The 18,522-nt window shown below is 39.4% G+C and overlaps 1 protein-coding gene across 2 annotated transcripts in view; it reads right to left on the bottom strand.

Moving 5' to 3' along the window:
- Positions 1–810: 810 nt before the first annotated feature.
- Positions 811–18,522, bottom strand: part of GALNT13 (polypeptide N-acetylgalactosaminyltransferase 13) — a 340,614-nt gene continuing 322,902 nt past the window's right edge. For both annotated transcript variants that reach the window (XM_054044511.1, XM_054044510.1), the window contains exon 12: positions 811–4,757. In XM_054044511.1, coding sequence (XP_053900486.1) covers positions 4,617–4,757 — 141 coding nt within the window. In that variant the 3' untranslated portion in view covers positions 811–4,616. The remainder of the gene's footprint in view (positions 4,758–18,522) is intronic.

Below are 18,522 nucleotides of genomic sequence, written 5' to 3' on the forward strand. Positions count from 1 at the left end.
TAAAATCATAATGGCTATGTTTGAAAAGAAACACACTTATCAAACTCTCCTGAACACGTGCTATTTGAGAATGAAATGGGGGCTTCAGTATATATGAACAAGACTTGATTTAAGAAGTTATTGAATGTAAGAAAAACACTGACACTAAAATTCACATAACCTAGTTAAAACACATTGCTGGTGTTCATTCAACACCTCAAGATCATTCAATAGCTTATATTTAGTAGCAGTTTAAACATGGTGTAATCTTACCAGATGTGTTCAGATACTGTACAGTTTAGCAGCTAACTTTATCTATTCCCTATATTGAAATACAGGAAACAGAACCATGGTTAGTGGTACACAAAGAGAACTCTGAAGTGATAGCTGTCATAATAGCTAATTAAATCTTTGATGTCCTGCTGAATTATGGGCATTAAAGATTTTCAGATGATGGACATAATGCATAAGGATTTATGGATTCTGACATTTACCAACACTTAAGTGTTTTTTATTTCCCCACACTGTTCATACCAATGAAAACAATACAATCTATGTAATAGCTCTAAGCTTAAGCATCTGAAAAAGAATTGCCTCATGTGAGGACTGTATTCGGCATCTACAAATCAGATGCAACTCAAATGTATGTGATCAGATATGATCTTTGCTTTCAAGTGCAAAATTCAGAATACGTAGGTTAGCAGTACACACAGTACTTGTCCTTTCTTAGATATGTTACTCATACTAGTTTGTAGTAAAACAAAAATCAAACAAAAACCAACAAAAAATTATTCCAAGGAATAAGACATTACATCAGTCCAGTATGACTCTTCCAGTCAAAATTAACGCAATCTGTCTTATAATTTAACTTGTTCTCATATTTTACAACAGTCCCCTCCTCCCCACGTAACTCCTGAAGGTACAGGGGTAATGAGAAACTGCAGCACTTTTGTCCTATTTACAGTAATAACCTGCCCTTCAAAATGCCCACTTTGTTCAATGCTTTTAACGTGTTGCTCTAGCCTCGTGTCCGGCTTTCATTCCCTGAAAGCAACTTTTGGAAAATATGAGAACTGGAATTAGTGTTCTGCTAGTAGTAATAATAATAATATTCAGCATTTATATAGCTCTTTACATTTTGAACACACTGTACAAATATTATTTGTTAATCCTCACAAGACCCTGGGAAGTAAGGAAGAATTAGCTCCATTTTACAGATTGGGAGACAGATTCAGAGCTTAAGGCCTAATTTTTTCAAAAATGTCCTTTAATTGTGGGTGCCTCAATCTGTGGGTATCCCACTTTGGACACCACAAATTTATGCAACCAAAATTAAACACTACTTTTGAATAATTTTGGCCTAAATGACTTGCCAAGGCCACACAGGAATTCAATAGTAGGATTTGAAATTAGAACCTAGAAAGTTCCCAGTCTTATGCTCCTTATACTAGCCTCAGTACTAAGGATATGAAATAGCATTGCTGTGCTGAGACACCACCACTCAGATTGCATGAGAATTTAAGATGGCCCTGGAGTCTCTCAAGAGCAACACAATAGTCACTTGGTGAGTGGCAGGACATCTCTCCTCATCCAAGTTGCTTATATTAGATTTTTTTTTTGGTGTCTTATTTGGTTCCTATACTCCTTACAGAGGGAGTAAATTTAGTGCTCAATCCCACTGAAGTCAAACGGCATACTCACAGCGAGTAAAGTTAAGCACGTGTAAGTGTTTGCAGCACGAGGCCTAAGTTCTAGCTGTAATACAATTCTGACAAACCTTTGAACAACATTTCTGCTCTAAACATGCTACTCAGGCTAGGTCTACACTACGGGGGGGCGGGGGTCGACCTAAGATACGCAACTTCAGCTATGTGAATAGCGTAGCTGAAATTGCGTATTTTAGATCGACTTACCTGGCTGTGAGGACGGCGGCAAGTCGACGGCTGCCGCGCTGCCGTCGACTCCGCTTCCGCCTCTTGCTGCGGTGGATTTCCGGAGTCGATGGCAGAGCGATCAGGGATCGATTTTATCGCGTCTTCACTAGACACGATAAGTCGATCCCCAATAGATCGATTGCTACCCGCCGATCCGGCGGGTAGTGAAGACGTGCCCTCAGTGTCATTATCCATCAATAAGCATAAAATAAAACATGTATTTTTTCTTTTTTTTTAGTCAAGCAACTCGTATATAATATAGCAGTGCAGCTGTTGATATAATAAAGGTGCATCAACTGTAATCAAGGAGTATAACAGTCCAAATTCATTGCCACAATCCACTTTATACAGATAAAAAGGTATTAAACACTGTAGTACTGCATGCCTAGCAAAGAAAGGTCGAACAGTTTCATGATCTGTATTTGCGACTCAGCTCTTGAAATCAACTTAGATACTGTACCATTCTCTCATTACTTTCCAATAATGTTGATAATACTGCACAATCAGAAATGTACAGTGCAACTGCACTTAGCAACTGTTACAAGTTGCAATTAGATAAGTGAGATATTATTCAATAAGAATATTAGAGGTTAAAAAAAAAAAGATACCATATGCACTCCTCTAACATTGCTAAATGGTGTTAAACATGCTAGTAGTTCCCACCAGCACCACTATTGTTACAGGGGCACTATCAAGATAAGTAGCCAAATAAGGGATCTATCAGCATGAATTTTGAAATAAGGGTGTGCAGGGGCCAACAGGCCTTTGAAAGGTGATGATTGAAAAATGCAATAATTTGTTCTGCATTAAGCTTGGCATTTAAATGATTTTGTTTGTGATTTTGTAATGTTCCTTTCACGTAGTAAAATTATAGCCCTGTTCAGTTTTGATAGCTGTTAAGCTATAATGTGAACAATTTGTGTGTCTTAAAAAAAAGACAAGATATGAGGGCTTGAAAAGCAGCTACTGTGTATGCATAGTAATGATTTTTCAAATTTAATATGCATTTGGTATTCATTTAATGATCTATATCAAGAAAATGTGCATGAAATATCAATCCATAGTGTGCAAATACATGGTACTGGTAATATACTTTCACCAAAGGAGCCAGTACACAGAAAATGAAGTCAGTTTCATCTTCCTGCTCCTAACACAATGCAACAGGCTGTGTTTGGGGAAGTGTGGGTGGTTGGTTGGGATAGAATCTATCTCCTATTCCTGGGTAGGATGCTGCCATATTGCTCACCAGCCCTTCTGTGGCTGCTGCTCTATTCCTGGTTCTGCTGTGCTGGTTCTATTCCTGGTTCTGCTGTGCTCCCATGACCCTTATGCCCCTGGGCAAATGACATACATTAAGCCTATTGCACAGAGTCCAAGCATTTTTATAGCAGATCCATTATGTGGTGATATAGAGGGATTAGCTTAAATGTCTGTGTTATGGACATGTATTAAAACAACACAAACCACTTTTGCAAACTCTTACTGTGTGTGTTGAGATGGTATTAGTTCCTATGAAGCCTTTGATACTACTGCTCGATCAGCAGCATATTTTTAATAGCCATGTAAAGAAAAGAGAAAAGAAATTAAGAGACAAACTATTATTTTAAAATATAAATAAGCATCTATCATAAACCTATTAAAGCAAGAAAGTTCAGAGTTAGAGCTCAAACTCCGTCCATAGTCTGTCCCTTTGTGCATAGGTATTGTGGGGATCTCCAAACTTTGGATGGCCTTGTATACATTAGGCAGTCTGCTGAGATATTTATGCTCAAAGCCAGAAGCTACAGATTGAGCTTCAGCCTAACTTTTGACTCAGATGGCAAAATTCTGCTACCAGTTCCATTCTCCGGCCATGCAGCCATTTGGGGTTAGTGGAAGTGCACACAGGTAAATGAGGCCCATAGTGATTTGTCTTCCTATTGTAGAGGATACATGGGCAATTCCAATTTGCATTAATCTGGGTTACTCATGTATGCTGCCCACTCTCTTTAATATCATTCAAATGTTTTTTGCTGAAGTTTCATTTATTATATAGTATCCGTTTCTTACTGTATTTGTTCCATTTTGCTGCTTTTATAAAGAACTATTATGTATAGCGATTTCATTGTTCCTGGCACAAAACATGAAACATTCGTTATGTACAGTAAATTTACTGCTCAGTAACCCTTTCAGTTTAATACTTCACTGAGTGCCAAATGACACTAGAGAGCAACTAATATCCTCATCATGTTGCTATGGAGGGCCAGAACAAATACATTACATTTATAAAAGAACTGATATAATCTTTCACAATGTAAGTTAGTGTCATAAGGCATTTCACATCCTGTCACTTTCAAGCAATATTATGTGACATAACCAGAAAACAAAACCCCCAAACCTTTTGATATTAGGCTCAAAGGTCTTTCTGGAAATACTTTTCCAAGTGTGTCTGGTATTGATAGTAGCATATATTATGCTATTTATAGCTTCTAATGTGCTTCTTTTGAAAGGACAACTTTCAAAGGGGCATGTGCAAACATGCCAAAACAAGCAAAAAAACAAATGACTTTGCTCTGATAGCTGGACTTCTAAGAGGGCTTCAAAGCCTTTCATTTCACCAAGAACAAAGGAAGAGGAATATCCTTTCTTCTGATTCAAATAAGTGAAGAATGAAAGCCTAGACACTTTGCAAGGTCTGAAGGAACATGGGAAGTCTCTTTAGCTTTAGGCACCCAAGGTCATGTTACGTAGCAGCCACTGCTGGGAACGACTTTCACTGCAGTCCTTCATGGTTGGAACCATTTTGTCCTCCTCAGATGGCTCATCGAGACACTGGTTGCTGTTGACATGCCGCAATGTGAGCCGCTGTAACAACAAACAAACAACAAAATAAATGAAATAATTGTTGAAAGAATTAATGTTGTGAATTGAATATTTAAATAATTTAAATCTTAATCTAGCTACTTTAGCAGTCACAAGAAAGGAGTGTTTCATCCTAAAGCAAATGTCCCTGTTCAAACTGTGCGTCATCCACCAAGTAACCGCTACCACTTGTACAGCTCTATAACACAGGGAACACCAACACCCTGGATCGTGCCACTTTTCCCATTTCCGATTAAAATAATGGGCTCACCTTTCTTAGATGTATGCCAAGGCCATGCCATTTAAGGAGTGAGGAACTGTGATGTATGTGTAAAAAAAAAGTTCAAATTAAGTGCAAGTGAATATTATTACAAAGCAATTATGTTTAGGTTCAAGGAATCAAAGGTCCAAAGGTCCAGTCCAAAGTCCTGCCCCCCCCTTTCCATATTCCTCATCTTTACATTTGTGGAGATTATAGCATGTGCAACTGAGGGTGGATTTTACACACATCAACAGTCAACCATTGTTTCCAAAAAATTAATCCTTAAAATATTTTTCAGTTCTCTTCTCAAAAAATTTGATAATACAATCATAGTGCACTAAAATGATTAGCACTGATATAATCTTAAGCACAACCCCAGAGCCAGCAGAGTGCCTCAACAGAGTGCCTCAAATGTCTCTGGATTGTGGTGCTGTCCAAATTGCATTCCCCCAAGGATTTGACTTGGTGTGATTGCAGTAGGTCTTTGGTTATGGGGCAGGGAACTAGATTTGGCAGCATTCTTTCACACACTGTTGATCTGGAGCTAACGTTGACATGACAGCAGTCACAGGGAAGTGCAGTATGGCTCCAAGCCTATTCCGTCCAGGAAATGTTCCCCTCACAACCTCTTCACAGGAAGGTACCAATGGAGAACTCTGAGTGAGATGGAAATTATTTGGGGAGGCCTCCATATCTGCATTTGATTTCTGATTACAACAGACTGTCTTACTTCATAGTATATCAAATCAACACCATATGTACAATGTTGCTTATACACACACATACATGTGAGCAAGAGAAAAAGTAGGTACACTTCAAGTGTGTTACATGAGTGAGCATACCAAGTGCTGGAGGCTCTGTGTTAAAGTACCTCCTAAGGAAAACAGGTAGCCTTTCCCTTGAAATCTGTACACATTCTCTTTAAAATATGCAGCATCTTCCTATCTAAATATCAAATATTTCCTTTGTTGGGGGGGAGCTAAAGGAGACTAAAACAAAGCATTAGGAAACTGTTTTTACAAAAGAAGTAAAGTATTTACTAAAGAACTTGGTACCAGTTCTGAAACACCTAGTACTCTAGCCACAGATGGGGTAACATTCAAAAGTAAACCTTTATCTCAAGCATACACATAAAGACATCCTCAATTTCTCATCCGTGGGAGAATTATATAATCCATATTTTAAAATGTACAGTAGCAGCCCCGACTGTAATGTTGTAGAACAGCAGTGTCAAACATATGACCCAAGGTGAAATTTAATCTGTCCTTCCAAAAGATTAAACATCAACTCAGCTGTCCCCCTCAGCAATGGCACATTCAAAATGTAAATTTTATTCAAGTGCCTTGCTCCTGAACTTACTGGAACACTGGATTATAGGATAGAATCCTATCCCTCCTCCTCCCCCAGAAATCAGCATGTAGATGGGAGAAGGATTTTACTCAAGAGAAGCTTGAGTTCTCTAGTTTAGACCAATCATTATATCGTGTATTGTTAATTATCAATGGCCTTTCAAGGTTAGTGTTTATTATGAACTCAATACTTCTCCAGTAAAAGATCCCCTGTTTGCTGAAGTACCTGACAGAGAAGTTCTCTTCAGTTTATGAAAATAAATGTAAAGGCTTCCCCCACCTCTTCGCTCTACGGTATTGTATAGAGCATTCTGAAATGCTTATGTGATGTAATCAAACAAGGCTAGAGTCATCCAACCTTATACCAGCTAAGGGACAGATTGAGGGGAAAGCAGTGGATGTGTTATTCCTTGACTTTAGCAAAGCTTTTGATATGGTCTCCCACAGTATTCTTGCCGCCAAGTTAAAGAAGTATGGGCTGGATGAATGAACTGTAAGGTGGATAGAAAGCTGGCTAGATCATCGGGCTCAACGTGTAGTGATCAATGGCTCCATGTCTACTTGGCAGCCGGTTTCAAGCAGAGTGCCCCAAGGGTCGGTCCTGGGGCCGGTTTTGTTTAATATCTTTATTAATGATCTGGAGGATGGTGTGGACTGCACTCTCAGCAAGTTTGCAGATGACACTAAACTGGGAGGTGTGGTAGATACACTAGAGGGTAGGGATCGGATACAGAGGGACCTAGACAAATTAGAGGATTGGGCCAAAAAAACCTGATGAGGTTCAACAAGGACAAGTGCAGAGTCCTGCACTTAGGATGGAAGAATCCCATGCACTGCTACAGACTAGGGACCGAATGGCTAGGTAGCAGTTCTGCAGAAAAGGACCTAGGGATCACAGTGGACGAGAAGCTGGATATGAGTCAACAGTGTGCTCTTGTTGCCAAGAAGGCTAACGGCATTTTGGGCTATATAAGTAGGGGCATTGCCAGCAGATCGAGGAACGTGATCGTTCCCCTTTATTCGACATTGGTGAGGCCTTATCTGGAGTGCTGTGTCCAGTTTTGGGCCCTACACTACAAGAAGGATGTGGAAAAATTGGAAAGAGTCCAGTGAAGGGCAACAAAAATGATTAGGGGTCTGGAGCACCTGACTTATGAGGAGAGGCTGAGGGAACTGGGATTGTTTAGTCTCCAGAAGAGAAGAATGAGGGGGGATTTGATAGCTGCTTTCAACTACCTGAGGGGGGGTTCCAAAGAGGATGGAGCTCGGCTGTTCTCAGTGGTGGCAGACGACAGAACAAGGAGCAATGGTCTCAAGTTGCAGTGGGGGAGGTCTAGATTGGATATTAGGAAACACTATTTCACTAGGAGAGTGGTGAAGCACTGGAATGCGTTACCTAGGGAGGTGGTGGTGTCTCCTTCCTTGGAGGTTTTTAAGGCCCGGCTTGACAAAGCCCTGGCTGGGATGATTTAGTTGGGAATTGGTCCTGCTTTGAGCAGGGTGTTGGACTAGATGACGTCCTGAGGTTCCTTCCAACCCTGATATTCTATGATTCTATGATTGTGATGAGCCCTAATGAGGCCACACATGGAAACAGGGGCTAGGGATTCTTTCCTTATATCACTATGTTAAGGCTAGCAAGATCTTGGCATTGGATCGTCAGGAGAGTGCAGGGGTCATGTGCTGTATGCTCCCCAAAGGAACAAGTGAGAATGGATTTGGTTAGCAGTGTTATCTGACCCAATGGGGGGAGGGAGGGACTAAACTGCAGCTTGATAAGATCCATAGCAAATTGCATCCCTCCCTACACACAGACAGGAATCAGGGCCTGCAGTGCACCCAGTCTGTAACACAGAACGTTTCTGGGCAATCTATGGAGCACAGCTGACCTGGAGTAGGCAGCCTGATTGGCTGCACCACCTGATTGGTTGGAAGAGTCAGCAGACTGGCTCTTAAGCCCAGCAGCAGCAGCTCAGTGGCTGCTCAAAACATCTTCCCGTGGCTGTGATAGTCCTTGCTTGTTTCCTGTCGTCCCACTCCAGGGAACCCAGTTCTGATCCTCAACTCTGTAATTTGGCCTCAGATGCCAGCTGTAACCCATAGGCATGATGCTGGGTCTAACCATTATACTGGACCACCCACATCCCAGTCATTGACATACAGCACAACCAAGGTGCCCAGGAGGAATTTTTCCTCTGAGATATGATGCCTTCAGAGCTAGTGCTGCTATGTAATGACCCTCCCTCAAAGTGCACAAAATTCACAATCTAGCCCCAAATTCCTCCTGTTAAATGTAACTTTAGAAGGTGGCCAACACATCAAAAAACACGCAGTACTTGTGAATCAAATGGGGAATTTGCTCTGTGCTTTGGCCATGCAAAACCCTTTCCCTAAGAATAAAATCAGCCCTACTGTGACACTGTCCGACTTGTGGACAATCCCAAATGAGAGAGTAATCTGAGGATATGTCCTCACTCCCCCCCCCCCCCAAATTAAGCTAACTAAAGTTAAAACAGCACTGAAGACCCAGCAATTCGGCTCCTAACTTAGATTAGTAGCTTGAGTTCAACCTCCAGCTTCCCTATAGGCTTCAATTCAAGCTGCTAACATAAGTTAAAAGCTGAATTGCTGTTTCTTCACTGCTATTTTAACCTGAGTTAGTTTATGCAAGTTAGCCAACGAGTTAAGAACACACCTTTTTATTTGCCCTGAAGACTTATCCTGGGAAACAAATGACCCTGCTCAACCATTTCTTCCCAGAAAAGTACACACAAAGCTTTGAATAAGTTGTTATGTCTTATTTTAAATGAGGGGGTGGATAAATGAACTATCATCCAAAGCTACATCTAAATTGCTGTCTGGAAGTTTGCTGTCTTCTGCAGTAATCAGTGTACAAGAGCTCTTACAATGGTAACCAATGTATCCCATAGATGCCTGCAGCATCTCAGAAAAAGCTGCTTAATAAAAATCCAGCAGCCGATAATATTTTACATTCTCAAAGGGCTTTTCAACCTTATGACTCCCAAAGTGCTTTACAAAAAAGCATTTTCATACACCAACACTGGGTCACAGAGGGGAGACTACCAACCCACTGGAGAATAGAAACAGTGTGTGTTGAGGGGCAGGGATGGGAAATTTTGGCCAACCACCCAGGGGAGAGCCCCTAGTCATACAAGAAATGCAATGGAAGCTTAAGTGTCCACATGAAGCAGTTAAAGCCTGTTTTTAAAGTCTTATCTAAAAGACCTTCACACATTAAACTGCATTTTCAGTGTATTTGCCTCAGAAATATGATGGGCTGAGTTAGCCCTGCTGAAATCCGAGCCTAGTTCTAGGGACGCTCGATATTTCCAAGGCCAAAGGCAAACTTCACAACTCAGGTTCAATGTGTTAAGGCCAGGTGAGCTGACACAGCATCAGGAGAATGTTGTGGGAAGGCATCCAGCTTTGTATTGGGACACAAAGTGCTGGAAACTTGGTGGCAACATCACTGCTGAGGATGGACCCTATTATTGGGTACAGGAATGAAGACCAGCTATGTAATTCTCCCCGTACGGCAAAACTGTAAAAAAAGACACTTCTGGTATGGAGTAGGATATCTCTGGAAGCTGGGCCACTGAGTTGCTCATAGGCATGCTGGGCCACATTGATTAAGGGACCTCATGGATTGAAGCTGCAAGTTACTAATATATAATGGATTATTTACTGGTTAATCACAGTAATGGAGTTGTAGCCAATGGTCTTTAACCCAGAGACTTGTATCAGATTTTGCACCTTCTTTAGGTGGCATTCAGGAACCACACAGTGACATGCTGTCAATTACAGTACCTTGACAATGGATATGAATTTCAGTATATCCTTGCCAATTCCGTTTGTTAAAACATTTTTTAAGATGCTATTTTCTCCTAAGACTTGAGCAATAGCGGTAATTATATTACCCAAACATCTCTCCACTCTATTGCAGAAGATAACATTACTTTACAGTTCATGCTGGATTGACATATGTCACATTTCAACATTTTATGCAGTGCGTAATTTCTCCTGGGTCTATTCTTTAAGTAAAGCTTCTCCAGAGGCCTGCTCCTCAGTTCAAAACAAACCGTTATACAATTCCCAAAGAAAAGCCTACATCTGTTTTACTAAATCATTCAGGGCCATTTAATACTGTGACAGCGTACCCCATAAGGCTTTATGGGGGGACGTTTATAAATGTATGTATGATATAACTGGCTGTATGCTTGCTTGATTTCTAAGTAAGCTCTGTGAGGCATTTGGTCAGCTTCTTTAGGAAGGAATTCACCAGGTTAAGTACCTGATCAGGAAACACTTGGGGAACAATGCATCTTGGAATGCTCCAATCCACATGAGAAGTCTTCCTGGAGACATGCAAGATGCCATGTGGACAATGGCGTCGGCCTGCAAAGACTGAGTCATGCAGGGGCATGTGACTTGCCCAGGTGACTCCAAAACTCCATCTTGGAGCTGGACTTTGCAGAGGAGGGAGGAGGGGGGTCTCCACCCACAAGAGAGAGTCTATTTAAACCCAGGGGAGACCCCTCCATTTTGGTCTTCAGCTGGCTAAAGAAGGAGCCTCTCCACCCCCCCCCAGGATACTTGAAGGAGACTGAAACAAAGGACAGTAACTGCAGGGGGTGTGAGTGATTGCTGGACCCAGGCTAAAAGGAGATTAGCCTGTAAAAGGGAGCACTCTGGAACTGGTGAGGAAATTATCTGTATTCAGTTTGATTAGGCATAGATTCGCGCATTTTATTTTATTTTGCTTGGTGACTTACTTTGTTCTGTCTGTTACTACTTTGAACCACTTAAATCCTACTGTCTGTATTTAATAAAATCACTTTCTATTTAGTAATTCACTCAGAGTATGTATTAATACCTGGGGGAGCAAACAACTGTGCATATCTCTCTATCAGTGTTATAGAGGGCGAACAATTTATGAGTTTGCCCTGCATAAACTTTATGCAGGGCAAAACGGATTTATCTGGGTTTAGACCCCATTGGGAGTTGGGCATCTGAGTGCTAAAGACAAGCACGCTACTGCGAGCTGTTTTCAGGTAAACTTGCAGCTTTGGGACAAGTGATTCAGACCCTGGGTCTGTGTCTGGAGCCAGACGGGAGTGTCTGGCTCAGCAAGACAGGGTGCTGGAGTCCTGAGCTGGCAGGGAAAACAGAAGCAGGGGTAGTCTTTGCACATGGGGTGGCAGCTCCCAAGGGGGTTTCTGTGATCCAACCCGTCACAAATACTCATTCAGTGTTGGGAGATAAGCCATCTTTCACTAATCACAAGAGGAAAGAATTAGTAATGTTAACAGAAGTAGCTTGTTTATTAAATAACCCTCTTCAAAACATTAAAAATATTTCACTTATATGTTTTTAAGATCAATTAAGCTTCTATCGTTCTCTAATATAACCAGAAATGAAAACAAGCCTAGAAATGATATTGGTGCTTTCATCAGCTGTTCCTTTTTATTCAGTGTATAATTTCATATAAGGCTAGCATATTATTGAGCTTTTCAATTGTCTCCTAAAAGCATTTTTCTCCATTCTATCATTATTAATGCTATTACAGAAAAAGCTTCTTTGTTTGGAAAACAATCAATTACACTGGCTAATATACCACACATACAAACCAGTCTGGATTTTCCTTTTAATGTCCAGAATCAGAATGATTACACTGAAGTAGCTTTAGTTATATAAACACTTACAAGCTTAAGAGCAAGCCTCTGTATTTTCTTACTCACCAAGTATATGTAAATAAATATGTTCTGATGAGCATACAACTCACATGCATTATGACAAACATAATAAAATAAAAATTGAAGATCTCTTTACCCTAGCAGTTCTAGTATGTAATTATAAACATCAAAGTGATGGAAAAATAGTTAAGTATTATCAAACTGCTTAGAGGAAATTATTATTATGAATCATTTTATTTGAAAAGGTACCAATGAAATGTTATTTAAATGAAAGGTGAATTAACATTTAGAAATATTTTTAAAATACAAATACTGAGAAAATCAGCATTTTTTTTTTGCTACCTAGCTGTTATACAGTATACTGAGAAAAAACGTATCTCAGTATACTACTGCAAAGCCATTACATAGCAAAACATTTTTTTGCAATGAACCATTTATTTTGTTAATGAAACATATACCTGAGTCTGCCTTCTGCTCACTCACAAACACTGTACATTATAAAATCTTCATTTTTTGCAATAATGAAAATTAACCTTCTTCAGAGACTAAATCTCAGGAACGAGATTCTGACAAAATAATATTTTAAAACAAGATACTTAAACATAAATGGATAAAATTTTGGAATCTATAATCAGGCAACACTCCCATATACTTTAATGGGAGTGTTGTCGGAGTGAATAAATACTACGGCCCTGGTTCCACAAACTCCAAGGTACATAACTTTAAACACATGAATAGTGTGATAGAGTGAAATCCTGTCCCCATGGAAGTCAATGGGAATTTTGCTAGGACTTCACCCAGAGCTTTCAAAGATACTACTCTTACGTTTAAAGGCAAGCATATGCATGTTTGTAGGATCAGGGATGCATGTAAGAAATTAGGGCCAAATCCTGCTCCTGTTAATGAACGTAAGTGGCCCTACTACTTCCAATAGGACCTCTTGGTGTGTAAGGCAAGGAGCATTTAGCAGGTTTCCTATGACTCAGTCAATGGCAAATGGATACTTAAATTATCCATTTTGATAACGGAAACACATTTTGCTCACATTTTGATAACAAACATTTAAAAATAAATATGAGCTTTTGAACATATTTGTCTGTAACAGAGACTTTTTTTGTAATTAGTAGAACCTGTGTATGTTGAACTATACATCTATAAAAAGATCCGAATCCTTAGCTGGTGTAAATCGTCAAAGCTCCATTAAAATCAGTGGAACTATGATCCGGCCCCAGATATTTTAATGCATCTAGAATTGTACTTTAATAATAATCAACTTTGTCTCTCTATAATATTAGAATATTTAGGAGTATAAAACCAAAAAAGGAAGTGACATGAGTTAACAAGTAGAAAATGAAAGACAGCATTATTCAGGGAAAATCTTAACTGAAATACATTTTTCACTCTTTTTTAATACCAACCTCAAATAATTTGCTAAAGGAAATAATCAGTGGGGCTGTAAAAAATATTCCTAAAAACTTCCAGCCTTGTGTAGTTTCTTAGCATCCACATTTGAAAAGGGCTACCATTACAAGTCTCCACAGTGGGACCATGGGTGCCATCCTCTATTTTGCTTATTGTCAGACACGACTGGGTGATTATATGAAGAAAGGTGTGGGTCTGCGTGACAGAAAAATTGTAAAAGCAAATATAAAGACAGCAAAAACAAATAAAAGAAAATTAGTAAACTGTTCTATTATGCATCTATAACAGTACATCAGGGAAATTATGATAAGGTGATACTCTCAAGTCTAGCTGCATCTGTGAGCACCGTTCTATTGCTGGAGGATATTCTTAAAACTTGGATAGTTTTAACCCACACACAAATGTGCACAATCACAAGTTTAGGATCTGATCTTTTATGAAGCTCTGGGTCAGTAGACCCTTCCAATGGGACTTTTCTTGATCTCAGGAACCTGTCCACACAGAGCTCCATGCAGGAGCAAGGACTTGGTACAAGTGAACTGGGAGCAATTACCATGAGGCGCAAATAATAGAACAGATAATAGAACTTGACAGTGCTGGACAAGGGGCTTGCAGAGACCACTGCTCACTACACTTATTTCACTTGTTCTCTCTCCCCCAACTCACATCTGTTTGTTTTATCCACCTGTTGTCTCATCATATGTTAAGACTGGGGTAAAGATTTTTTTTTTATTGCATGTGTATCCAGTGCCTAGCACAGTGGGTCCTTGATCCCTGATAGCTACTGAAATGTAAATAATAAATACTATAATGAATAATATGTGCATATGTTCCACATAAAAATGTTAGATGAGAAGAATTTGACTACCAGCCATAATTTCAATTCCTGGCCCCTATATTTCAATACAGAATCATAGTAAATTGAGATGGGAAAGAGCTATTATGGCATCAAGTCCATCCCCAGATAAAAATGCAGGAGGCAGCATATTATGGAATACTTGCAGGACACAGTACAAAGCTCTTTATCTGGTACTTTGTATTAAATTACTGTAAACATTGGCATTGATCCTCCATCATGATATTATGAAAAATATACATTTCCCCATAATTTACCATTTCAGTGGTGCTCAACAAGGAGCTAGATAGAGATGCTATTCTATTTAATGAATGCACTGAATATTTATTTCCTTCTGCCTCATGCTAACATTTGTTGTCCCTCTATAACAAACTCATGAGACTGTCTTCCAGCAGAGTTCCTATTTCAGGGATTTGCTAATCAATATAACAGTGATCCCACTCAAACTGAGTCCAGGTTTGATGTGTTTTGCAAAGCTGGAGGTAGGATGTTCACACACTGGAGAGTTCAGAGAACCCTGCCTCCTTCTCAAGCAGCTAACTGGCTTTGCTGCTTTCAGCTACCAACCTAATGTTTGCTAGACTGCTCCCAGCTCCTGTCATCCTGGTGTGGGGAAAGGTGCAATCCTTTCCTCCACAGACTCACAATAAACTCTGGGGAGGTAGATTCTCTGTTTTGACTACAATCAGGCAAAGCTCAGTGGCTTTTACTAAATTTCACTTCTATTTCCTGTCCTGTGTTAATCTAAAATTCAAAACTCAAGTGCTATGAGGGGAACCACATGTGGGAACATCCTGCGATCCTAAACTTATGAGTTGCAGATTGTTGGATGGATGAACAAGTTTGTGCAGCTTACATAGAAGACAGGTATCCTTTTTTGGAACAAACAAGCGAATTTAACTTTTACTGGGAGGAAAATGTTCATGAATAGCTCCTATAAATATATAAAAGTTGCACCTTAAATCTACAGAACAATAGCCTGCTGGAAACCTGTATAGAGTTTTGTGTATGAAGAGTTTAAACAGCTGCTTTACATTTTTTGTCACTTGAAATAATATTGAGTAGAATACAGTAAAGCAGCTTTTTAAGGTCATGAACATTGTATACATCTGTACAGTATGTTGGGAGAGTCAACATATAGACTTTATATAGGCTCTGGAATGTAATTGCAGGTTATTTTTTAAAATTAGTTTGATATTAATAGAAAGTACTATCATTAAAAACAAAGTGCAGTACTCACAGAAATTACAGCTAGTCCTGATTGAGACCTTTCTTTGAAGTTATATTTCATATAACCCCAACAAAATGTTACTTAGTATTTTATGTATAACTCATTGCAGCCATCCCAATTGTTCTTCCAAAGTAAAAAAATAAAACATGAGGAGGCCACAAAGAAAATTCAAGAACAAATGTCCTTATAATGTCACTTTGAGGAACCAGACTGAACATCAATTTTTGTTTATTATGTATCATTGCTTCATGTTCATATCCCTCTCATCTGTCTACTTCTCTAGTAAAGGAAAAGCAGTGTTACATAGACAAATTAATGAAAAGATTTAATAATCTCAATGTATTGCATGTTCATATGTACATACTATATATTAAGCAGATTCAACAGGAAGTACATATACAGTGATGCATTATTTTAATGGACAGACCAATGTATTTGATTTTCTCAGACAAGCAGGGTCAGAGCTGGCAGCTGGTGTACAGGGCCGGCTCCAGGCACCAGCCCAGCAAACAGGTGCTTGGGGCGGCCAACGGAGAGGGGCAGCACGTCCGGCTCTTCGGCGGCGGATCCCCGAGTCCCTCTTGGAGCGAAGGACCAGCCGCAGAATTGTCACTGAAAACTGAAGCGGCGGCGGTAGAGCAGATCGCGATCGTGGCTTTTTTTTTTTTTTTCCTGCTTGGGGCGGCAAAAACCCTGGAGCCGGCCCTGCTGGTATAAATCAGCATAGCTCCATTGTCTTCAAAAGAGCTATGTTAACTTATGCCAGACGAGTGTCTTCTCCTATTGTTTTCCTTTCAGTTAAATGTGTCCTTTTAAAAATATAAGAAGGATGTGCAAAATCTGGGTTTTCTTTCCTTTAAAAAAATGCACGGGTCCTTTTAGATCGATTGTCATCAGATTGCAATTTACTGAAAGATCTGATTTATGGGCCAGATCCTCAAGCTGGTATAAGTTAGTATGGCTTCATTGATTTCAGTTTATGGACCCCATAAATTTACAAAAAGTGTCAGATCAGCAAAAGCTATATATTTTTTTTAAATGATGCACACTGGTAAATGTGAAGTTAATGACACATCACTGCATGTTAAGTCAGTCATGATTGCAAAGGCTTATCAGACTATTCAGTCAATATAAGAATAGTTGCTCAAATTAATTGGAAAGATATGCTTCTATATTTCTCCACTATCACTCTTTATGTTGTATTGTGGGGGAAATGTATTGTTTTAGAACAGCATGTGCTTGCTCTTGCAATGCAAGCTTTGCTACTGACTTCTATAGGCATCAAGCCCTAACTGGGGTTTTGTTTAGCAAAGTCAGTTATGGTTTCCAAAGGACAGAATTACTGCATTTGATTGGAAAGAAGCAGACTTGATATATAAATCTACTTCTCATGTTCCAATAATCAACCAAATTCTGTTCTCTGACTAAATTCTACTAGGTGCCCTGGATGCTTATGTGAGGGAACAATTTGACTCCGTATACAGGAACTTGTGTGTACATCTTCCATCAACAACAGATTTTGAAGATGTACCCGAGTTATCAGTCTCTCTAAAAACTAATGCATTCCACATAAAACATTTACACATATAGGTACTGCACACTGAGCAACTGAAAAAGTTAAGATCTATCATCTTGAAATACAGTCTACTGAAAGATACTAAGTAAAGGTCACTTTTGTACCACACTACTACAAGGAGAGGGAGATACTAAACTAGAATTTATCACAGGAACTGCAAGCGTTAGTATACTTACCTCAAAACTATATTCCCATTTACCTACATACTGACGGAAGCACAGAAATATGAAAGAAACAATGACTCAGGAAAAACAAGTCTTTTTGTAAATCCCTCATCTTTCCAATAGGTTTATACAATGCTTACCCAACAGGTTTATACTATACTAATGTTAGGTGATGCAAATTTACCACAAAAATCTTGAAACTTTTTATTCATGCACTATATATAAATGATAATTATATACATAGTTATTATTTTCAGAAAGTATGACAGGTTTATAATAGATAAAGGTTTACAATTTTTTCTTGTACATATTTCCTTATATTATAAGTGATACCAGACACATTAGAGCCGTCTGGATTTTTGGATAGAAATGCCATTGTGTTTGCCAGTTATATGAGCACAGGCACAGAGGTGTTTCATGTGATTTTCATATGTATTTCATGGGCCTGAATGCTACTGTAATATAAATATTATATAATAATTCAAACCAGGAATGCTGGAAGCTCTTGAAGATTGTGAGAAGTTCAGATACTACACTAATGTGGGAAAGAGAGAGAAAGAAAGAAGTTATGACAGGGGTCGGCAACCGCTGTGGGAAGCAGTGCGGGCCAAGGGATGTGCTGGCCGTGGCTTCCTGCCTCCCCCATTGGCCTGGGACAGCGAACTGCGGCCAGTGGGAGCCACGATCGGCCGAACCTGCCAATGTGGCAGGTAAACAAATTGGCCTGACCCGCCAGGGTGCTTACCCTGGAGAGTTGCGTGCCAAAGATTGCCGACCCCTGCGTTATGGGGTTTGGCTTGACTCTTCAAGCCACAATATAAGGTGAAGCATTGGAGCGGACTTCAAATACAGCATGATAAAACAAAGCAAGAGAGATATCTATTTAAATCTATCACCATTTTAACATTTATTAGATTATGTATTGTAGCCTAAATTTTATAGGATTGCCCAAAGGAAAACTGGGAAATTCTATTTTGTCTCAAACTATGCATATAGCAGGTTGGTGAGGTTGCCCTTGTAATTAAATAGTCAGATTTCAAAGGGGAAGGAGTACAATAATCTTAATGTGCTATTTGAGAAAGGGAAATAACAGCATTAAGAAACAATTAGGAAAAATAATGGATTAAAAAAAAATCATAAAATGAGTTTCCTGCCAAGCTTGAATTCACAGAACAAATAAACAAAAGTATACTT

This window comes from Malaclemys terrapin, chromosome 11 (genome assembly GCF_027887155.1).
Source record: "Malaclemys terrapin pileata isolate rMalTer1 chromosome 11, rMalTer1.hap1, whole genome shotgun sequence".
In the NCBI taxonomy this organism is placed as follows: Eukaryota; Metazoa; Chordata; order Testudines; family Emydidae; genus Malaclemys; species Malaclemys terrapin.